Here is a 25,068-nt window from a genome sequence, read left to right on the forward strand (position 1 = left end):
CAAAGCCATAAATAGGAACCCTGAATATTCCCCCTTCATATCTTTGTGTGGGAATCCCTGTTTTACCCCGTCTCTCGACAATTCCAAATTTTGTGTTTGGAAATCCAAGGGAATTGATATCATCATGGATGTCTTTGAATCTGGTGGGGCTATAGTGTCTTTTGCAGCACTAGCTTAGAGGGATGCTCTGCTCCCATCTGATTTTTATATGTTTCTACAGGTTCACTATTATGTGCAATCTCTACCCATCCCTCCAGTGCACGAGCGGAGGAGTGACCCTCTTTCCTCCCTGTTACTAAGATTACAAAATTTTTCTTATAGAACTCGCTGGTTGTATCCTGACCTTCTCACATGTAATCCTGAGATTCTCTGGCCCCCTATGATTTCAAGATGGTCATTGGATTGGTCCTGGACCCCGAGTACGGAGGATTTCCTCTCCCCCCTTCCTTCTATCCTTAAGGCCCTACATTCAGCCCAGCTCCAAGAGATTCATGTTAAGTTTCTCCACCAGGCTTATATTGACCTTGGGCAGCGTAAGCATATGGTCTCCACAGACACTGGACAGTGCCCTAAATGCGAGGTGCCTAACGCTCTCCTGATGCATAATTTTTGGCACTGTCCTAAAGTGAAACGGTTTTAGCATAAGGTGTTATGGAATCTTAAGTCTACTTTTCATATTTTTCTCCCTATGGACCCAATAGCAATCCTTGGCCTGAACACTACCACCTGGCATCTACCCCCTTCCCAAGTACATTGTATCCCCTTCTTCTATGTACTATTGACCCTGGGGAAAAACAAATATTTTAAATCATTGGATTTTCCGAACTTACCCTTCTCTTGAGAATCTCAAATCCCTACTCACTACTACACTATACCTAGAATGCCAATCCACTCTCCCTGAACTGGAACGTAATGCTCTGCGTTTCTATAGGAAATGAAGTCCTTATATTGAGTCTCTCCCTCCCTCATAACAACAGCATATTTTGCAATTATTTGATTCACTTAGCTGGGAATCCCATCGTAGGCTCTGCATTCCCATTTAGCCTTTAGTTTGCCCTTAGGCTCCCTGCGAACCTTGCCCCTCTATTCAATATATGTTGTGATTGCTCTTCCAATGCCTCTGTATTTCTGCTTTGCCTCTGTATCTTCTTATTGGTACTTTTTGTAACTACAACTACAGACCCCCCCCCCCTTCCCCCCACCCCTATCTTCCCTTTATGACTCTTCTCCTTGTCTATGTCCTTCTTCTTCCTTCTTTCTTCATATTGATGTGTATTCTATTGAGTGATCGTATGTTTATTTTATTATGCACTTGTTTTGGGCCTGGTAACTACATTATTCTGTAACACCCCTGTTTTGACTGTCTACGGACGTTACATCTCTGGATTGTTATTGCCCACCTTACTGCCGGGATTGTTTTGTTTTTTACATGCCTTGCTTTTTGTACAATTACGCTGCACTGTTTCTATTTTTCTTCTCTTTATCAAGAACAAATCCAATAAAGATAATTAAAAAACAACAACTTTTAAATGAAAACATTATTGCAAATCATCTAGAATTATAATGTACTGCACTCTAAGTTGAGCCCTTAATAAAATTTACAATAATTAATATCTCTTATTAGTATTTATATACCAATGTAGCAATTGTAACAAGATCATTTGTTGCCAGTTCCCGCTGTGGCAAGAGCCCAAAGTAGCAAGTGTCACTCTCAATATATCGTGCCCATACATTGGATCTATCTATCTATCTATCTATCTATCTATCTATCTATCTATCTATGGCGGTCATTCTGAGTAGTTCGCTTGCTAGCTACTTTTAGCAGAAATGCAAACACAAAGCCGCCGCCCTCTGGGAGTGTATCTTAGCATAGCAGAATTGCTAACGAAAGATTAGCAATTCTGCTATTAAGTATTTCCTTGCAGTTTCTGAGTAGCTCCAGACCTACTCCTAGATTGCGATCACCTCAGTCCGCTTAGTTCGTGGTTTGACGTCACAAACACACCCAGCGTCCGGCCAGCCACTCCCCCGTTTCTCCAGCCACTCCTGCGTTTTCTGCTGGCACGCCTGCGTTTTTTAGCACACTCCCGGAAAATGCTCAGTTACCACCCAGAAACACCCACTTCCTGTCAATCATTCTCCGATCAACAGAGCGACTGAAAAGCTTAGTTCGCCCGTGAGTAAAATAGCATAGTTTTGTGTAAAATTGCTTAGCGCGTGCGCCCTGCTGTGCATACGCATGCGCAGAACTGCCGGATTTTAGCCTATTAGCAACTCTGCTAAAAATAGCAGCGAGCGAACAACTCGGAATGACCAACTATATGTATAATATATACTGTGTACTGCATGTGTGTGTGTGTATATATATATATATATATATATATATATTGTTTTTTTATCTGTTTTTTTCAAGCTAGAGAGTCTTTAGTTTCCTTTGTCCAACATATACAGAAGCTCCCATAAGTGTTTGATAAATGACCATCACTTATTACATCTTATTATCCTGTAAGCAGTTCATGAAGCATTAGTCACCAGAAAACCATCAATTTAATGAGATTATGCATTAAATAACAAAATGGAATTAAAATCTTTGTCACATTTTGTATGAATGAATCAACATTAATATTATTGATTCCATTAAGCTTCCTTTAAGCAATGCACTACACTATTTACAATGGATGTACTGTATATATAATGGGCACTATATTGAAATGTATGAGCAGTCCACTAGGGGGAAACATTGTATCAAATCTCACATTATTTATACATATGAAAACGTACTGTAGACAGTTTAAAGCCCTACGGCAACCAATCTTCTATGTATATTTGTTGCAAAAATCTAAACAACTTTCTGATTAATGTGATGTCCAGCTTTATGCTGAGTAAACACTGATCAGTACAGTATATCGTTCATCATATTGACAATCAATATATAACGTGAATGGACCGGCGGGTGTATACACCCACTACGTCTGGGAACAGCATAGTTCACAGAAATATTCAACTGGCCCTGCAGCACAGCCAATACTTCAGTAATTATATCTCCGCATCGACATGTGTGTACGGGCGACCCACCAACCGCCCGTACACTGGCTGCAGGGACCGGCGACACTGACATCACAGCTGTATGGGTAAAGTTAAATGCCCGCCCAGTTGTGACATCTGACCGACATATCGAGCGGCCAATTGGTAAGTGTGTATAGCTTTCCTAATCAGCCGCTCTATTGGTGCGATAGCGGGTGAGCGGACTAGTCAGTCAAGTGTGTACCCTGTCAGCTTTAAGTTTTATTGTACTGTGAAAGCAGAAATCATAAGTCCTATCTACTTCCATCGATCATCTGAAATGTTGGGAAAATGCTGATGCAAAAATATCCAGCATTTTATAATTTAAGGTTCTTTACACTCAATATCCAACAGTTTACCTCTTATTTCCTTGGGGCATTCCTGTCCAAGTTATAATATATATGATCTGCTGTATATTCAGAAATTATTTTGTTATTTTTTCATCATTAATCAATTTAATCAATAAAAAATTGCTAAAAAAAATAAGAATTTACTTACCGATAATTCTATTTCTCGGAGTCCGTAGTGGATGCTGGGGTTCCTGAAAGGACCATGGGGAATAGCGGCTCCGCAGGAGACAGGGCACAAAAGTAAAGCTTTCCGATCAGGTGGTGTGCACTGGCTCCTCCCCCTATGACCCTCCTCCAAGCCAGTTAGGTACTGTGCCCGGACGAGCGTACACAATAAGGGAGGAATTTTGAATCCCGGGTAAGACTCATACCAGCCACACCAATCACACCGTACAACTTGTGATCTAAACCCAGTTAACAGTATGATAACAGCGGAGCCTCTGAAAAGATGGCTCACAACAATAATAACCCGATTTTTGTAACTATGTACAAGTATTGCAGATAATCCGCACTTGGGATGGGCGCCCAGCATCCACTACGGACTCCGAGAAATAGAATTATCGGTAAGTAAATTCTTATTTTCTCTATCGTCCTAGTGGATGCTGGGGTTCCTGAAAGGACCATGGGGATTATACCAAAGCTCCCAAACGGGCGGGAGAGTGCGGATGACTCTGCAGCACCGAATGAGAGAACTCCAGGTCCTCCTTAGCCAGGGTATCAAATTTGTAGAATTTAGCAAACGTGTTTGCCCCTGACCAAGTAGCTGCTCGGCAAAGTTGTAAAGCCGAGACCCCTCGGGCAGCCGCCCAAGATGAGCCCACCTTCCTTGTGGAATGGGCATTTACATATTTTGGCTGTGGCAGGCCTGCCACAGAATGTGCAAGCTGAATTGTATTACACATCCAACTAGCAATAGTCTGCTTAGAAGCAAGAGCACCCAGTTTGTTGGGTGCATACAGGATAACAGCAAGTCAGTTTTCCTGACTCCAGCCGTCCTGGAACATATTTTCAGGGCCCTGACAACATCTAGCAACTTGGAGTCCTCCAAGTCCCTAGTAGGTGCAAGGCACCACAATAAGCTGGTTCAGGTGAAACACTGACACCACCTTAGGGAGAGAACTGGGGACGAGTCCGCAGCTCTGCCCTGTCCGAATGGACAAACAGATATGGGCTTTTTTGAGAAAAAACCACCAATTTGACACTCGCCTGGTCCAGGCCAGGGCCAAGAGCATGGTCACTTTTTATGTGAGATGCTTCAAATCCACAGATTTGACTGGTTTTAAACCAATGTGATTTGAGGAATCCCAGAACTACGTTGAGATCCCACAGTGCCACTGGAGGCACAAAAGGGGTTGTATATGCAATACTCCCTTGACAAACTTCTGGACTTCAGGAACTGAAGCCAATTCTTTTCGGAAGAAAATCGACAGGGCCGAAATTTGAACCTTAATGGACCCCAATTTGAGGCCCATAGACACTCCTGTTTGCAGGAAATGCAGGAAACGACCGAGTTGAAATTTCTTTGTGGGGCCTTCCTGGCCTCACACCACGCAACATATTTTCGCCACATGTGGTGATAATGTTGTGCGGTCACCTCCTTTCTGGCTTTGACCAGGGTAGGAATGACCTCTTCCGGAATGCCTTTTTCCCTTAGGATCCGGCTTTCCACCGCCATGCCGACAAACGCAGCTGCGGTAAGTCTTGGAACAGACATGGTACTTGCTGAAGCAAGTCCCTTCTTAGCGGCAGAGGCCATAAGACCTCTGTAAGCATCTCTAGAAGTTCCGGGTACCAAGTCCTTCTTGGCCAATCCGGAGCCATGAGTATAGTTCTTACTCCTCTACGTCTTATAATTCTCAGCACCTTAGGTATGAGAAGCAGAGGAGGGAACACATACACCGACTGGTACACCCACGGTGTTACCAGAACGTCCACAGCTATTGCCTGAGGGTCTCTTGACCTGGCGCAATACCTGTCCCGTTTTTTGTTCAGACGGGACGCCATCATGTCCACCTTTGGTATTTCCCAACGGTTTACAATCATGTGGAAAAAACTTCCCGATGAAGTTTCCACTCTCCCGGGTGGAGGTCGTGCCTGCTGAGGAAGTCTGCTTCCCAGTTTCCATTCCCGGGATGAAACACTGCTGACAGTGCTATCACATGATTTTCCGCCCAGCGAAAAGTCCTTGCAGTTTTTGCCATTGCCCTCCTGCTTCTTGTGTCGCCCTGTCTGTTTACGTGGGCGACTGCCGTGATGTTTTTCCCACTGGATCAATACCGGCTGACCTTGAAGCAGAGGTCTTGCTAAGCTTAGAGCATTATAAATTTACCCTTAGCTCCAGTATATTTATGTGGAGAAAAGTCTCCAGACTTGATCACACTCCCTGGAAATTTTTTCCTTGTGTGACTGCTCCCCAGCCTCTCGGGCTGGGCTCCGTGGTCACCAGCATCCAATCCTGAATGCCGAATCTGCGGCCCTCTAGAAGATGAGCACTCTATAACCACCACAGGAGAGACACCCTTGTCCTTGGATATAGGGTTATCCGCTGATGCATCTGAAGATGCGATCCGGACCATTTGTCCAGCAGATCCCACTGAAAAGTTCTTGCGTGAAATCTGCCGAATGGAATTGCTTCGTAGGAAGCCACCATTTGTACCAGGACCCTTGTGCAATGATGCACTGTTTTTAGGAGGTTCCTGACTAGCTCGGATAACTCCCTGGCTTTCTCTTCCGGGAGAAACACCTTTTTCTGGACTGTGTCCAGAATCATCCCTAGGCACAGCAGACGTGTCGTCGGGATCAGCTGCGATTTTGGAATATTTAGAATCCACCCGTGCTGTTGTAGCAGTATCCTAGATAGTGCTACTCCGACCTCCAACTGTTCCCTGGACTATGCCCTTATCAGGAGATCGTCCAAGTAAGGGATAATTAAGACGCCTTTTCTTCGAAGAAGAATCATCATTTCGGCCATTACCTTGGTAAAGACCCGGGGTGCCGTGGACAATCCAAACGGCAGCGTCTGAAACTGATAGTGACAGTTCTGCACCACGAACCTGAGGTACCCTTAGTGAGAAGGGCAAATTTGGGACATAGAGGTAAGCATCCCTGATGTCCCGGGACACTATATAGTCCCCTTCTTCCTGGTTCGTTATCACTGCTCTGAGTGACTCCATCTTGATTTGAACCTTTGTAAGTGTTCAAAAATTTTTTTTTTTTTTAGAATAAGTCTCACCTAGCCTTCTGGCTTTAGTACCACAATATAGTGTGGAATAATACCCCTTTTCTTGTAGTAGGAGGGGTAATTTAATTATCACCTGCTGGGAATACAGCTTGTGAATTTTTTTCCCATACTGCCTCCTTGTCGGAGGGAGACCTTGGTAAAGCAGACTTCAGGAGCCTGCGAAGGGGAAACGTCTCGACATTCCACTCTGTACCCCTGGGATACTACTTGTAGGATCCAGGGGTCCTGTACGGTCTCAGCGCCATGCTGAGAACTTGTCAGAAGCGGTGGAACGCTTCTGTTCCTGGGAATGGGCTGCCTGCTGCAGTCTTCTTCCCTTTCCTCTATCCCTGGGCAGATATGATCTTATAGGGACGAAAGGACTGAGGCTGAAAAGACGGTGTCTTTTTCTGCAGAGATGTGACTTAGGGTAAAAACGGTGGATTTTCCAGCAGTTGCCGTGGCCACCAGGTCCGATGGACCGACCCCAAATAACCCTTTATACGGCAATACACCTTTGTGCCGTTTGGAATCTGCATCACCTGACCACTGTCGTGTCCATAACATCTTCTGGCAGTTATGGACATCGCATTTACTCTTGATGCCAGAGTGCAAATATCCCTCTGTGCATCTCGCATATATAGAAATGCATCCTTTAAATGCTCTATAGTCAATAAAATACTGTCCCTGTCAAGGGTATCAATATTTTTAGTCAGGGAATCCGACCAAGCCACCCCAGCTCTGCACATCCAGGCTGAGGCGATCGCTGGTCGCAGTATAACACCAGTATGTGTGTATATACTTTTTATGATATTTTCCAGCCTTCTGTCAGCTGGTCCTTGAGGACGGCCCTATCTATAGACGGTACCGCCACTTGTTTTGATAAGCGTGTGAGCGCCTTATCCACCCTAAGGGGTGTTTCCCAACGCGCCCTAACTTCTGGCGGGAAAGGGTATACCGCCCCTAATTTTCTATCGGGGGGAACCCACGCATCATCACACACTTTATTTAATTTATCTGATTCAGGAAAAACTATGGTAGTTTTTTCACATCCCACATAATACCCTCTTTTGTGGTACTTGTAGTATCAGAAATATGTAACACCTCCTTCATTGCCTTTAACGTGTGGCCCTAATAAGGAATACGTTTGTTTATTCACCGTCGACACTGGATTCAGTGTCCCTGTCTGTGTCTGTGTCGACCGACTAAAGTAAACGGGCGTTTTAAAACCCCTGACGGTGTTTTTGAGACGTCTGGACCGGTACTAATTGTTTGTCGGCCGTCTCATGTCGTCAACCGACCTTGCAGCTTGTTGACATTATCACGTAATTCCCTAAATAAGCCATCCATTCCGGTGTCGACTCCCTAGAGAGTGACATCACCATTACAGGCAATTGCTCCGCCTCCTCACCAACATCGTCCTCCTACATGTCGACACACACGTACCGACACACAGCACACACACAGGGAATGCTCTGATAGAGGACAGGACCCACTAGCCCTTTGGAGAGACAGAGGGAGAGTTTGCCAGCACACACCAAAAACGCTATAATTATATAGGGACAACCTTATATAAGTGTTTTCCCTTATAGCATCTTTTTTATATATTTCTAACGCCAAATTAGTGCCCCCCCTCTCTGTTTTAACCCTGTTTCTGTAGTGCAGTGCAGGGGAGAGCCTGGGAGCCTTCCCTCCAGCCTTTCTGTGAGGGAAAATGGCGCTGTGTGCTGAGGAGATAGGCCCCGCCCCTTTTTCGGCGGCCTCGTCTCCCGCTCTTAACGGATTCTGGCAGGGGTTAAATATCTCCATATAGCCTCCGGAGGCTATATGTGAGGTATTTTTAGCCAAAATAGGTATTCATTTGCCTCCCAGGGCGCCCCCCTCCCAGCGCCCTGCACCCTCAGTGACTGCCGTGTGAAGTGTGCTGAGAGGAAAATGGCGCACAGCTGCAGTGCTGTGCGCTACCTTTAGAAGACTGAGGAGTCTTCTGCCGCCGATTCTGGACCTCTTCTTACTTCAGCATCTGCAAGGGGGCCGGCGGCAAGGCTCCGGTGACCATCCAGGCTGTACCTGTGATCGTCCCTCTGGAGCTGATGTCCAGTAGCCAAGAAGCCAATCCATCCTGCACTCAGGTGAGTTTACTTCTTCTCCCCTAAGTCCCTCGTTGCAGTGATCCTGTTGCCAGCAGGACTCACTGTAAAATAAAAAACCTAAGCTAAACTTTTCTAAGCAGCTCTTTAGGAGAGCCACCTAGATTGCACCCTTCTCGGCCGGGCACAAAAATCTAACTGGCTTGGAGGAGGGTCATAGGGGGAGGAGCCAGTGCACACCACCTGATCGGAAAGCTTTACTTTTGTGCCCTGTCTCCTGCGGAGCCGCTATTCCCCATGGTCCTTTCAGGAACCCCAGCATCCACTAGGACGATAGAGAAAATTAGTGATGAGCGGGTTCCGTTCCTCGAGTTCCGAAGCCCCCGAACTTCACCCATTTTACACGGTTCCGAGGCAGCCTCTGATCTTCCCGCCTTGCTTGGTTAACCCGAGCGCGCCCGAACGTCATCATCCCGCTATCGGATTCTCGCGAGATTCGTATTCTATATATGGAGCCGTGCGTCGCCACCATTTTCACTCGTGCTTTGGAGATGATAGCGAGAGGACGTGGCTGCGTTTTCTCAGTTTCTGTGATCAGTGTGCTGCAAATATCTGTGCTCAGTGTGCTGCAAATATCTGTGCTCAGTGTGCTTGCAAATATCTGTGCTCAGTGTGCTGCAAATATCTGTGCTCAGTGTGCTGCAAATATCTGTGCTCAGTGTGCTGAAAATATCTACGTTCTCTGCCTGAAAAACGCTCCATATCTGTGCTGCATTGTAGTATATAGTAGGAGGACAGTGCAGAATTTTGCTGACCACCAGTATATATATAGCAGTACGGTACAGTAGTCCACTGCTCTACCTCTGTGTCGTCAAGTATACTATGCATCCATACCTGTGCTGCATTTTAGTTGTGCGCAGTATATAGTAGGAGGACAGTGCAGAATTTTGCTGACCACCAGTATAAATATAGCAGTACGGTACAGTAGTCCACTGCTCTACCTCTGTGTCGTCAAGTACACTATGCATCCATACCTGTGCTGCATTTTAGTTGTGCTCAGTATATAGTAGGAGGACAGTGCAGAATTTTGTTGACCACCAGTATATATATAGCAGTACGGTACAGTAGTCCACTGCTCTACCTCTGTGTCGTCAAGTATACTATGCATCCATACCTGTGCTGCATTTTAGTTGTGCGCAGTATATAGTAGGAGGACAGTGCAGAATTTTGCTGACCACCAGTATATATATAGCAGTACGGTACAGTAGTCCACTACTCTACCTCTGTGTCTTCAAGTATACTATGCATCCATACCTGTGCTGCATTTTAGTTGTGCGCAGTATATAGTAGGAGGACAGTGCAGAATTTTGCTGGCCACCAGTATATATATAGCAGTACGGTACAGTAGTCCACTGCTCTACCTCTGTGTCGTCAAGTATACTATGCATCCATACCTGTGCTGCATTTTAGTTGCGCGCAGTATATGGTAGGAGGACAGTGCAGAATTTTGCTGACCACCAGTATATATATAGCAGTACGGTAGAGTAGTCCACTGCTCTACCTCTGTGTCATCAAGTATACTATGCATCCATACATGTGCTGCATTTTAGTTGTGCGCAGTATATAGTAGGAGGACAGTGCATAATTTTGCTGACCACCAGTATATATATAGCAGTACGGTACAGTAGTCCACTGCTCTACCTCTGTGTCGTCAAGTATACTATGCATCCATACCTGTGCTGCATTTTAGTTGCGCGCAGTATATAGTAGGAGGACAGTGCAGAATTTTGCTGACCACCAGTATATATATAGCAGTATGGTACAGTAGTCCACTGCTCTACCTCTGTGTCGTCAAGTATACTACAAAAGTTCAGTAAAATGACCGAAAAATCTAAATTAAAAGCGTCTGATGAGAAGAGTAAACTTGCCAATATGCCATTTACGACACGGAGTGGCAAGGAACGGCTGAGGCCCTGGCCTATGTTCATGGCTAGTGGTTCAGATTCACATGAGGATGGAAGCACTCATCCTCTCGCTAGAAAAATGCAGTGCCACTCCTAGATGGGCCAGGTGTTTGTGTCGGCCACTTGGGTCGCTTAGCTTAGCCATCCAGCGACCTTGGTACACCTCTTTTTTTCTTTGCACCATGTGCTGTTTGGGGACTATTTTTTAAATCTGCCATCCTGTCTGACACTGCAGGGCCACGCCTAGATGGGCCAGGTGTTTGTGATGGCCACTTGGGTCGCTTAGCTTAGTCACACAGCTACCTCATTGCACCTCTTTTTTTCTTTGCATCATGTGCTGTTTGGGGACTATTTTTTAAATCTGCCATCCTGTCTGACACTGCAGGGCCACGCCTAGATGAGCCAGGTGTTTGTGATGGCCACTTGGGTCGCTTAGCTTAGTCACACAGCTACCTCATTGCACCTCTTTTTTTCTTTGCATCATGTGCTGTTTGGGGACTATTTTTTAAATCTGCCATCCTGTCTGACACTGCAGTGCCACTCCTAGATGGGCCAGGTGTTTGTGTCGGCCACTTGTGTCGCTTAGCTTAGCCATCCAGTGACCTCGGTGCAAAGTTTAGGACTAAAAATAATATTGTGAGGTGTGAGGTGTTCAGAGTAGACTGGAAATGAGTGGAAATTATGGTTATTGAGGTAAATAATACTATGGGATCAAAATGACCCCCAAATTCTATGATTTAAGCTGTTTTTGAGGGTTTTTTGTAAAAAAACACCCGTATCCAAAACACACCCGAATCTGACAAAAAAATTTCAGGGAGGTTTTGCCAAAACGCGTCCGCGGAACCGAATCCAAAACCAAAACACAAAACCCGAAAAATTTCCAGTGCACATCACTACAAAAAATGTTTAGTATATTGTAGTCTCCTGGCCATCGTTAGCGTTAGAGATATATATTTACCAGGACGCTGTGATAACAAAGATTGCCTATTGGCTCATATCACGAAAATAAACAATCTTGTATCGCTGTAATTCAATTATATGTCACAGTGGCAGATGAGTGATACTTTCAACAGGTTTAAGAAATTATCTCCCCTCATAAATAGGCCAATTATGGAGAGATTCAATTTAATTGAATAAAAGTGAAATAATCTTAAAATGTTCTTCAACATGTTGATGTAATGACTGCATGGTTTTGCAAAACATCCTATTACAAAGTCTTTATTTAGGATGCTAGAATATTTTTTACATTTATTGACTGTACTTATTATGAGTAAAAGCACTACAGTTTCACCCACCCATCACTAGACACCAGTTTTAGGGGTATATTTCTGAACATTATTATTAAACAAATGTGCAAAAATTGTGTTTTTTTCACATTATTTTAGTATCACTCAAATGTATTTAAGGGCTTTTAGAGCAGTTTTCATGAAAAACTGCTCAAAACCCTTTAATTGTAATTTTTTTAGTAACCCACATTGCATCTCCCATACTTATAATGAGGAATGCGATATGGCCGAATTTACTAAAAAAAAAAGTGAAAATACACTTCAGTGTGCTCTGTGATAATAACGTCAGCAGAGAAAGCTGTGCAGGACCAGGCTCCAGTGATCAGCTCTGTGTGTCCAATGAGCTGATCACCTTTAAAAAAAAAAAAAAGTTAAAAAAAAAAGTCATCCTTACCAGTCCCAGGACCCGGGGATCGGTGCTCTGGTGATCGCTGCCGGGCACTGGGTCCTCCATGTGTGGCACTGGGACCCCTTTTTTTGGAGTTAAGTGACGCTGCAAAGTGGCAGCTCACCTTAAAGCACCGGAAGTCACAGTACAGAAGCAGGATCAGGTGCCCAGCAGCCTCCTGGAAGCAGCGGACACCGGCTCCCGGGTCTGGTAAGTATAAATCACTGGGGGGAGAGCTGTTTGTGGCGCAGGGGTAGTCGCAATGGGGGGGGGGGGAGATTCGGGCAGTGGTGGTAGAGATGGACGGCGGCACATTCGCAGCAGGGCATCGGGGTATTATTTACAAAAAATACCCCGATGATGCTGCGAAAAGGCATCATAGGGACAGAGCTTTCTTGCAAACTCTGTCTCTGCATGCGATAATTGATACATCCCTGCAGGGCTGGCGACAGGGGGGTACAAAGGGTACAACTGTACCGGGCCCCAAGGATCAGAGGGGCCCCAAGTATATGCTGATAAGTACCCGGCAGGGATGTGAGCCGTCTTGTCCAAATAGGGCATCAAGCTGTAGGTGGTGTGGCCACAGCCTCAGAGTGACAGGAGCCTCTCACACACAGTGACTGTGCGAAGCAAGTGTGCGTCTGCTCTTCCGGTTCTGTTCTGTTGCAAGCAGTTACGGGACATGGCAGCATCTCCGTTGGCCAGGATTCCTGTGCCCTGCACTGGCCTCATCTGGTAGGGTCTGCTGTGCGGTGTTTGGGTCTGGGGAGTGCAGCACAGGTGAGCCTCTCCCAGGGTAAGAGTGGATTGTTGAGGGGATACAGGGCTTTGTGGTGGGCTGGGGGAGCTGGGAATGCAGCATGGAGTCATTGGGGAGAGACAGACTGTGGGGTGTGTGGGAGGAAGGAGAGAGAGAGACGCAGACTGTGATGTGTGGGGGAGGAAGGAGAGATCTACATATTTAATAATTTGTATAAATAAATGTAAATATATATATATTAACAGTTTCTTATATAGCGCAAATTCTGTTGTGCTTTAATAAATATATATATAAAATCATCTGAGGGGGCCCAGAGATATCACTTTATGGGGCACCAAGATTTCTGTTGCCGGCCCTGCATCCATGCAATGTACTCAATTATTGCATTGCGAGTTTGGCCGATATTATCACCTGTTATCCGCATCAGCAGATGCGGATGGTGATAAATCAGCCCCTGATTGATGAGGATGTATCACTCACAGAATTGATGTTTTATTGCTATTTCAAACATATTTAGAATAAAATCTCTATTTACAGAAGAAAAGAAGGCGATGAGCTTAGTTAGAGAGAACCTCTGGCATATCATGAACTCTCAGAAAGTGAAGAGGAAAGAAAGGAAAAGTGATTGGCTGAAATACTATCTACACCACCTAGAGGATCTGCAGGTTTCTGATGAAGAACAAACCAAGATTCTGGTGCTCCAGCTATGGGCTACGCAGGTAGGAGATGAGCCATCATGCACGTGTGATATAGTGTATCATATATAGAGAACACATTGCAATTAGGTGATGGAAGACACGCAGGATGAATAGATACTGTACAATGGGAAATGGGCCTTTCACATTTATTTAATAACACTGTGCATTCTCTCATGTACCTGACAATCCATTATATTATTATAGTGAATACAGATAGGCTATGCCATCTCTATAGTTTACAATACAAGTTACTACTATTTATTAACTCATATGTATACCCTCTTAACGACCTGCAATGTATCACCTACAGAGATCTGGATATGTGGTAGACACGGTACACTGGGGGATATTCAGTAGCAGGCGCATCTCCCTACTCACCCCTGCAGTGTGCATTCGCAGGATCCGCTCTGCGAGTGCGCAGATAGGGAGATGCGATCGCGTCTCAGTTATACGGAAGTATTCGCGGGGCGGTACGGGGTGGCGACTCAGCATTGCATGGGAGTGATGCAGCATTAGAAGGGTGTGGAGGTGGAAAGGGGGGCAGGTTCTGGGCGGTTGCATGACATCAGACGCGCCCGCTGCAACCCGGAATATGGCTGCTGTGCACCTACCATCACAGCCTGGCTTCGGTAGCAGGGTAGCATCCACAAATCAGCGATGCGATCACAAATGAATTGCGATCGCATCACTGGCGGGCATTTGCATGCTGGGCGGCCTTGCCCTGTGATGGGTGACCCCCAGCATGCAATCACAGCCAGTTGCCATTTTACTGAAGCTGAATGAGGGCCGCTGTCTATACAGGGGGCCTGGATTTCAGCCAGTAGTAAAGGCAGCATAACGAGAGATTGGATCATAATGATAATATTAGTATAAAAAAAAAGGAGATATGTGACTTATAGAAAGGAATTATCCACCATTAGACCTAGAAGGAATTCAAGTAGAGAATACAGGTGGAACATACATTCAGATTGGCATGAGGATAATAAACAGTATCAAAGGGATTCTACCAATAGATGGAAAATAGATGGAAAATTTCAGAAAATACCAAGTATAGAAAGGAAGAAAATCTAGGAGCTATCCCTAAAAGAAATCCGAGAACTGAATCCAATGTTGGTTCAAATTAGTATTTTTTAGAGAAAACACCAAGGGCCTAATTCAGACCTGATCACTGCTGCAAATGTATTAACAGTTGGGCAAAACTATGGGGATGATTCAGACCTGATCGTAGATGTGCTAAATTTAGCACATCTACGATCAGCTTCCCTGACATGTGGGGGGACGTCCAGCACAGGGCTCTTCCACCCCGCATGTCAGGGCTGACCTCCCCCACACAAGTACAAAAGCATCACACAGCAGCGATGCTTTTGTACTGGAAGAGTAGCTCCCCACCAGCGCAGCTCCTGCCCGCTGGCAGGGAGCTACTCGTCGCAGCCTGGGTCACAGCGGCTGCGTGTGACATCACGTAGCCGCCGCGGCCCACACACCCAACGGTCCGGGCACACCTGCATTCAGTGCCGTAACTAGGCATTTCAGTGCTGTGTGCAAGAAACGACATTGCCCCCCCAATGCGAGATAGGGCGTGGCATCATGGGGAAGGGGCGTGGCCACAAAATAATAGCAATTCATACTACGGTGCACAGTAGTCTCCATTATTCAAATTACGCTGCACAGTAGCACCACTACACCAGGTAGAGCCCCTTTTATACATTACAGCAGACAGTCCCCCTTTTTACACATTACGGCAGACAGCGTCCCCTTTTTACACATTACGGCAGACAGCGTCCCTTTTTACACATTACAGCAGACAGCATCCCCGTTTTTACACATTACAGCAGACAGCGTCCCCTTTTTACACATTACGGCAGACAGCGTCCCCTTTTTACACATTACGGCAGACAGCGTCCCCTTTTTACACATTACAGCAGACAGCTGCCCCCTTTTTACATATTACAGCAGACGGTGACCCCCTTTTTACACATTGCGGCAGCCAGTCCCCCTTTTTACACATTATGGAAGACGGTGTCCCCCTTTTTTACAAATTGCGACAGCCAGGCCCCCTTTTTACATATTACGGCAGACGTGACCCCCTTTTTACACATTGCTGCAGCCAGTCCCCCTTTTTACACATTACGGCAGACGGTGTCCCCCTGAGAGAGAGAAAGAAAGAGAGAGAGAGAGAGAGATACTTACCATCTCCCCGCTGACAGGCTCCTCGTGCTGGCAGCTCCCTCGGTGCTGGCAGCGGACAAGGAGGAGGAGGGAGGGGACTGGAGCCGCAGCAGCGCTATGTCATTGGTAGTAAGCGCCACTGCAGCAGTCCCCTCTCTTTCTGTATAGGCTGCCCGGCGCTGCTGTGAATGCTGGGATGGAGGAACCGCATCCCAGCATTCACAGCGGCGCCAGGCAGCCTATACGGAAGGAGAGGGGACTGCTGCAGCGGCGCTTACTACCAATGACTAGGGATGTGCACTTGAAATTTTTCGGGTTTTGTGTTTTGGTTTTGGGTTCGGTTCCGCGGCCGTGTTTTGGGTTCGACCGCGTTTTGGCAAAACCTCACCTAATTTTTTTTGTCGGATTCGGGTGTGTTTTGGATTCGGGTGTTTTTTTCAAAAAACCCTAAAAAACAGCTTAAATCATAGAATTTGGGGGTCATTTTGATCCCAAAGTATTATTAACCTCAAAAACCATAATTTCCACTCATTTTCAGTCTATTCTGAATACCTCACACCTCACAATATTATTTTTAGTCCTAAAATTTGCACCGAGGTCGCTGGATGACTAAGCTAAGCGACCCTAGTGGCCGACACAAACACCTGGCCCATCTAGGAGTGGCACTGCAGTGTCACGCAGGATGGCCCTTCCAAAAAACACTCCCCAAACAGCACATGACGCAAAGAAAAAAAGAGGCGCAATGAGGTAGCTGTGTGAGTAAGCTAAGCGACCCTAGTGGCCGACACAAACACCTGGCCCATCTAGGAGTGGCACTGCAGTGTCACGCAGGATGGCCCTTCCAAAAAACACTCCCCAAACAGCACATGACGCAAAGAAGAAAAAAAGAGGCGCAATGAGGTAGCTGTGTGAGTAAGCTAAGTGACCCTAGTGGCCGACACAAACACCTGGCCCATCTAGGAGTGGCACTGCAGTGTCACGCAGGATGGCCCTTCCAAAAAACACTCCCCAAACAGCACATGACGCAAAGAAGAAAAAAAGAGGCGCAATGAGGTAGCTGTGTGAGTAAGATAAGCGACCCTAGTGGCCGACACAAACACCTGGCCCATCTAGGAGTGGCACTGCAGTGTCACGCAGGATGGCCCTTCCAAAAAACACTCCCCAAACAGCACATGACGCAAAGAAGAAAAAAAGAGGCGCAATGAGGTAGCTGTGTGAGTAAGCTAAGCGACCCTAGTGGCCGACACAAACACCTGGCCCATCTAGGAGTGGCACTGCAGTGTCACGCAGGATGGCGCTTCCAAAAAACACTCCCCAAACAGCACATGACGCAAAGAAGAAAAAAAGAGGCGCAATGAGGTAGCTGTGTGAGTAAGCTAAGCGACCCTAGTGGCCGACACAAACACCTGGCCCATCTAGGAGTGGCACTGCAGTGTCACGCAGGATGGCCCTTCCAAAAAACACTCCCCAAACAGCACATGACGCAAAGAAGAAAAAAAGAGGCGCAATGAGGTAGCTGTGTGAGTAAGCTAAGCGACCCTAGTGGCCGACACAAACACCTGGCCCATCTAGGAGTGGCACTGCAGTGTCACGCAGGATGGCCCTTCCAAAAAACACTCCCCAAACAGCACATGACGCAAAGAAGAAAAAAAGAGGCGCAATGAGGTAGCTGTGTGAGTAAGATAAGCGACCCTAGTGGCCGACACAAACACCTGGCCCATCTAGGAGTGGCACTGCAGTGTCACGCAGGATGGCCCTTCCAAAAAACACTCCCCAAACAGCACATAACGCAAAGAAAAATGAAAGAAAAAAGAGGTGCAAGATGGAATTGTCCTTGGGCCCTCCCACCCACCCTTATGTTGTATAAACAGGACATGCACACTTTAACCAACCCATCATTTCAGTGACAGGGTCTGCCACACGACTGTGACTGAAATGACGGGTTGGTTTGGACCCCCACCGAAAAAGAAGCAATTAATCTCTCCTTGCACAAACTGGCTCTACAGAGGCAAGATGTCCACCTCATCATCATCCTCCGATATATCACCGTGTACATCCCGCTCCTCACAGATTATCAATTCGTCCCCACTGGAATCCACCATCTCAGCTCCCTGTGTACTTTGTGGAGGCAATTGCTGCTGTTGAATGTCTCCACGGAGGAATTGGTTATAATTCATTTTAATGAACATCATCTTCTCCACATTTTCTGGAAGTAACCTCGTACGCAGATTGCTGACAAGGTGAGCGGCGGCACTAAACACTCTTTCGGAGTGCACACTTGTGGGAGGGCAACTTAGGTAGAATAAAGCCAGTTTGTGCAAGGGCCTCCAAATTGCCTCTTTTTCCTGCCAGTATAAGTACGGACTGTCTGACGTGCCTACTTGGGTGCGGTCACTCATATAATCCTCCACCATTCTTTCAATGGTGAGAGAATCATATGCAGTGACAGTAGACGACATGTCCGTAATCGTTGTCAGGTCCTTCAGTCCGGACCAGATGTCAGCATCAGCAGTCGCTCCAGACTGCCCTGCATCACCGCCAGCGGGTGGGCTTGGAATTCTGAGCCTTTTCCTCGCACCCCCAGTTGCGGGAGAATGTGAAGGAGGAGATGTTGACAGGTCGCGTTCCGCTTGACTTGACAATTTTGTCACCAGCAGGTCTTTGAACCCCAGCAGACTTGTGTCTGCCGGAAAGAGAGATCCAAGGTAGGTTTTAAATCTAGGATCGAGCACGGTGGCCAAAATGTAGTGCTCTGATTTCAACAGATTGACCACCCGTGAATCCTTGTTAAGCGAATTAAGGGCTCCATCCACAAGTCCCACATGCCTAGCGGAATCGCTCCCTTTTAGCTTCTTCTGCAAAAGCCTGATGAGGGGAATGACCTGACTCAGGCTGGCAGTGTCTGAACTGACTTCACGTGTGGCAAGTTCAAAAGGTTGCAGAACCTTGCACAACGTTGAAATCATTCTCCACTGCGCTTGAGACAGGTACATTCCACCTCCTATATCGTGCTCAATTGTATAGGCTTGAATGGCCTTTTGCTGCTCCTCCAACCTCTGAAGCATATAGAGGGTTGAATTCCACCTCGTTACCACTTCTTGCTTCAGATGATGGCAGGGCAGGTTCAGGCGTTTTTGGTGGTGCTCCAGTCTTCTGTACGTGGTGCCTGTACGCCGAAAGTGTCCCGCAATTCTTCTGGCCACCGACAGCATCTCTTGCACGCCCCTGTCGTTTTTAAAAAAATTCTGCACCACCAAATTCAAGGTATGTGCAAAACATGGGACGTGCTGGAATTTGCCCAGATTTAATGCACACACAATATTGCTGGCGTTGTCCGATGCCACAAATCCACAGGAGAGTCCAATTGGGGTAAGCCATTCCGCGATGATCTTCCTCAGTTGCCGTAAGAGGTTTTCAGCTGTGTGCGTATTCTGGAAACCGGTGATACAAAGCGTAGCCTGCCTAGGAAAGAGTTGGCGTTTGCGAGATGCTGCTACTGGTGCCGCCGCTGCTGTTCTTGCGGCGGGAGTCCATACATCTACCCAGTGGGCTGTCACAGTCATATAGTCCTGACCCTGCCCTGCTCCACTTGTCCACATGTCCGTGGTTAAGTGGACATTGGGTACAACTGCATTTTTTAGGACACTGGTGAGTCTTTTTCTGACGTCCGTGTACATTCTCGGTATCGCCTGCCTAGAGAAGTGGAACCTAGATGGTATTTGGTAACGGGGGCACACTACCTCAAGAAATTGTCTAGTTCCCTGTGAACTAACGGCGGATACCGGACGCACGTCTAACACCAACATAGTTGTCAAGGCCTCAGTTATCCGCTTTGCAACAGGATGACTGCTGTGATATTTCATCTTCCTCGCAAAGGACTGTTGGACAGTCAATTGCTTGGTGGAAGTAGTAAAAGTGGGCTTACGACTTCCCCTCTGGGATGACCATCGACTCCCAGCAGCAACAACAGCAGCGCCAGCAGCAGTAGGCGTTACACGCAAGGATGCATCGGAGGAATCCCAGGCAGGAGAGGACTCGTCAGAATTGCCAGTGACATGGCCTGCAGGACTATTGGCATTCCTGGGGAAGGAGGAAATTGACACTGAGGGAGTTGGTGGGGTGGTTTGCGTGAGCTTGGTTACAAGAGGAAGGGATTTACTGGTCAGTGGACTGCTTCCGCTGTCGCCCAAAGTTTTTGAACTTGTCACTGACTTATTATGAATGCGCTGCAGGTGACGTATAAGGGAGGATGTTCCGAGGTGGTTAACGTCCTTACCCCTACTTATTACAGCTTGACAAAGGCAACACACGGCTTGACAAATGTTGTCCGCATTTCTGGTGAAATACTTCCACACCGAAGAGCTGATTTTTTTGGTATTTTCACCAGGCATGTCAACGGCCCTATTCCTCCCACGGACAACAGGTGTCTCCCCGGGTGCCTGACTTAAACAAACCACCTCACCATCAGAATCCTCCTTGTCAATTTCCTCCCCAGCGCCAGCAACACCCATATCCTCCTCATCCTGGTGTACTTCAACACTGACATCTTCAATCTGACTATCAGGAACTGGACTGCGGGTGCTCCTTCCAGCACTTGCAGGGGGCGTGCAAATGGTGGAAGGCGCATGCTCTTCACGTCCAGTGTTGGGAAGGTCAGGCATCGCAACCGACACAATTGGACTCTCCTTGTGGATTTGGGATTTCGAAGAACGCACAGTTCTTTGCGGTGCTTTTGCCAGCTTGAGTCTTTTCAGTTTTCTAGCGAGAGGCTGAGTGCTTCCATCCTCATGTGAAGCTGAACCACTAGCCATGAACATAGGCCAGGGCCTCAGCCGTTCCTTGCCACTCCGTGTGGTAAATGGCATATTGGCAAGTTTACGCTTCTCCTCCGACAATTTTATTTTAGATTTTGGAGTCCTTTTTTTACTGATATTTGGTGTTTTGGATTTTACATGCTCTGTACTATGACATTGGGCATCGGCCTTGGCAGACGACGTTGCTGGCATTTCATCGTCTCGGCCATGACTAGTGGCAGCAGCTTCAGCACGAGGTGGAAGTGGATCTTGATCTTTCCCTAATTTTGGAACCTCAACATTTTTGTTCTCCATATTTTAATAGGCACAACTAAAAGACACAGAGGTAGCTACAGCCGTGGACTACCGTACTGTGTGTGCTGCTAATATAGACTGGATGATAATGAGATGAAATCAATATATATAATATCACACTAGTACTGCAGCCGGACAGGTAGATATATTTATTATGTAATGACTGATGACGGACCTGCTGGACACTGTCAGCTCAGCAGCACCGCAGACTGCTACAGTAAGCTACTATAGTAGTATGTATAAAGAAGAAAGAAAAAAAAAAGAAACCACGAGTAGGTGGTATACAATTATGGATGGACGAGCGACTGCCGACACAGAGGTAGCTACAGCCGTGGACTACCGTACTGTGTCTGCTGCTAATATAGACTGGATGATAATGAGATGAAATCAATATATATATATATATAATATCACTAGTACTGCAGCCGGACAGGTAGATATATTTATTATGTAATGACTGATGACAGACCTGCTGGACACTGTCAGCTCAGCAGCACCGCAGACTGCTACAGTAAGCTACTATAGTAGTATGTATAAAGAAGAAAGAAAAAAAAAAAACCACGGGTAGGTGGTATACAATTATGGATGGACGAGGGACTGCCGACACAGAGGTAGCTACAGCCGTGGACTACCGTACTGTGTCTGCTGCTAATATAGACTGGATGATAATGAGATGAAATCAATATATATATATATATATAATATCACTAGTACTGCAGCCGGACAGGTATATATATTTATTATGTAATGACTGATGACGGACCTGCTGGACACTGTCAGCTCAGCAGCACCGCAGACTGCTACAGTAAGCTACTATAGTAGTATGTATAAAGAAGAAAGAAAAAAAAAAACCACGGGTAGGTGGTATACAATATTATATATATATTATATACAATTATATATATATTAAACTCACTGGTGGTGATTATTAAACTGGTGGTCAGGTCACTGGTCACACTATCAGCAACTTGCAAGTAGTACTCCTAAGCAGACAATCACAATATATATTATACTGGTGGTCAGTGTGGTCACAATGGCAGTGTGGCACTCTGGCAGCAAAAGTGTGCACTGTACGTTATATGTACTCCTGAGTCCTGCTCTCAGACTCTAACTGCTCCCCACTGTCAGTGTCTCCCCCACAAGTCAGATAATACAGTCACACTATCTATCACTTCAGCAAGTAACTACTAGTACTCCTCCTAATGCTCCCCAAAATTACTACTGTGTCTCTCTCTACTGTCTCACTCTCTTCTCTATAAACGGAGAGGACGCCAGCCACGTCCTCTCCCTATGAATCTCAATGCACGTGTGAAAATGGCGGCGACGCGCGGCTCCTTATATAGAATCCGAGTCTCGCGATAGAATCCGAGCCTCGCGAGAATCCGACAGCGGGATGATGACGTTCGGGCGCGCTCGGGTTAACCGAGCAAGGCGGGAAGATCCGAGTCGCTCGGCCCCGTGTAAAAAAAACTGAAGTTCGGGCGGGTTCGGATTCCGAGGAACCGAACCCGCTCATCCCTACCAATGACATAGCGCTGCTGCGACTCCAGTCCCCCTCCCTCCTCCTCCTTCTGCGCTGCTCTCTCCTCCACAGCGCGGCGTCGGCGCATGGCGCACACAGCAGAGGCGGCATGTAATGAGTCAATTTGACTCATTACATGCCGCTGGTCGTGAGCCCTCAGGGCAACCGCGCTGTGTGCCAGGCACACCTGGCACACACGTAGTTACGGCCCTGCCTGCATTGCCCAGAGGCAGAGGCGATTGCAGGGCTAAGATAAGCCGCCGGTTGTCTGCCATGTGCCGGTGCACTGCGGCGTTGGCGCATGCGCAGTTCATGCCTGATCGCAGCTGTGCGAAAATGCACAGCACCGATCAGGTCTGAATTAGCCCCCATGTGCACTGCAGGGGGGGGCAGATATAACTTTGCAGAGAGAGTTAGATTTGGGTGGGTTATTTTGTTTCTGTGCACGGGTAAATACTGGCTGCTTTATTTTTACACTGCAGTTTACATTTCAGTTTGAACTCACCCCACCCAAATCTGACTCTCTCTTCACATGTTATATCTGCCTCCCCTGTAGTGCACATGCCCTCCAACATTTTACACATAAAAATCGCTACAAATTTTAAAAGGCCGTTTCCTATACTTTCAATGGAAGTTTGGAGAGCCAAAAGTCGGTACAGACCATTAAAAAAGGGTAACGTACCTGTCAAAAAGGTACAGTTGGAGGGTATGAATTTGTTAGCAGTTGGGCAAAACCATGGTGGTCATTCCGAGTTGTTCGCTCTGTAATTTTCTTCGCATCGCAGCAGTTTTCCGCTTAATGCGCATGCGCAATGTTCGCACTGCGACTGCCCCAAGTAAATTTGCTAAGCAGTTAGGAATATTACTCACGGTTTTTTCATCATTCTGGTGATCGTAATGTGATTGACAGGAAGTGGGTGTTTCTGGGCGGAAACAGGCCGTTTTAGGGGCGTGTGGGAAAAAACGCTACCGTTTCTGGGAAAAACGCGGGAGTGGCTGGAGAAACGGAGGAGTGTCTGGGCGAACGCTGGGTGTGTTTGTGACGTCAAACCAGGAACGACAAGCACTGAACTGATCGCACTGGCAGAGTAAGTCTTGAGCTACTCAGAAACTGCACAGAGATGTCTTATCGCAATATTGCGAATCTTTCGTTCGCAATTTTAAGATGCTAAGATTCACTCCCAGTAGGCGGCGGCTTAGCGTGTGCAATGCTGCTAAAAGCAGCTTGCGAGCGAACAACTCGGAATGAGGGCCCATGTGCACTGCGGGGGGGAGGGGAGGGGGCAGATATAACATGTGCAGAGAGAGTTAGATTTGGGTGTGAACTGAAACTGAAATCTAAACTGCAGTGTAAAAATAAAGCAGCCAGTATTTACCCTGCACAGAAACAAAATAACCCACACATCTAACTCTCTCTGCAAATGTTATATTAGCCACACCTGCAGTGCACATGGTTTTGCCCAACTGCTAACAAATTTGCAGCAGCAATCAGGTCTGAGGGAGTCATTCCAAGTTGATCGCTCGCTAGCTACTTTTTGCAGCCGTGCGAACGCATAGTCACCGCCCACTGGGGGGTGTATATTTGCTGTGCAAGGGTGCGATCGCATGTGCAGCCGAGCGGTACAAATAGTTTGTGCAGTTTCTGAGTAGCTCAGAACTTACTCAGCCCTTGCGATCACTTCAGCCTGTCCGGTCCCGGAATTGACATCAGACACCCACCCTACAAACGCTTGGACACGCCTGCATTTTTCCAACTACTCCCTGAAAATGGTCAGTTGCCACCCAAAAACGCCTTCTTCCTGTCAAACTCCTTGCGATCGGCTGTGCGAATGGTTTCTTCATTAAATCCATTGCACAGCAACGATCCGCTTTGTACCCGTACAACACGCCTGCGCACTGCGGTGCATATGCATGCGCATTGCGGTGCATATGCATGCGCAGTAGTGACCTGATCGCTGTGCTGCGAAAAACAGCAGCGTGCGATCAGATCGGAATGGCCCCCTGAATTAGGCCCCAAATCGGGATCTCAAAGATCCCTCATTGGGGGTCCTTCTGAGTTGATCGCTCACTAGCTAGTTTTAGCAGCCATGCAAACACTATGCCGCCGCCCACTGGGGAGTGTATATTAGCTTAGCAGAAGTACGAACGCATGTGCAGCCGATCTCAGCAAAAATAGTCTGTGCAGTTTCAGAGTAGCTCTGAACCTACTCAGCGCTTGCGATCACTTCAACCTATTCGTGTCCGGATTTGACGTCATACACCAGCCCAGCGAACACCAAGCCACGCCTGCGTTTTTTCAGACACTCCTGCATTTTTGCAAACACTCCCTGAAAACGGTCACTTGACACCCAGTCAAGTCCTGTCAATCTTCTTGCGGCCGTCAGTGCGACTGAAAACTTCGCTACAACCTGTGCACAACCACAGAGAGCTTTGTACCCGTACGACGTGCG

General features: G+C 46.9%; 1 protein-coding gene across 1 annotated transcript in view; it reads left to right on the forward strand.

Moving 5' to 3' along the window:
• Positions 1 to 25,068, forward strand: part of PTGIS (prostaglandin I2 synthase) — a 146,003-nt gene that overhangs the window by 63,369 nt on the left and 57,566 nt on the right. The window contains exon 6 of the mRNA XM_063958886.1: positions 13,659 to 13,840. Coding sequence (XP_063814956.1) covers positions 13,659 to 13,840 — 182 coding nt within the window. The remainder of the gene's footprint in view (positions 1 to 13,658; positions 13,841 to 25,068) is intronic.

The sequence above is a fragment of the Pseudophryne corroboree genome, chromosome 3, assembly GCF_028390025.1.
Source record: "Pseudophryne corroboree isolate aPseCor3 chromosome 3, aPseCor3.hap2, whole genome shotgun sequence".
Taxonomy (NCBI): Eukaryota; Metazoa; Chordata; class Amphibia; order Anura; family Myobatrachidae; genus Pseudophryne; species Pseudophryne corroboree.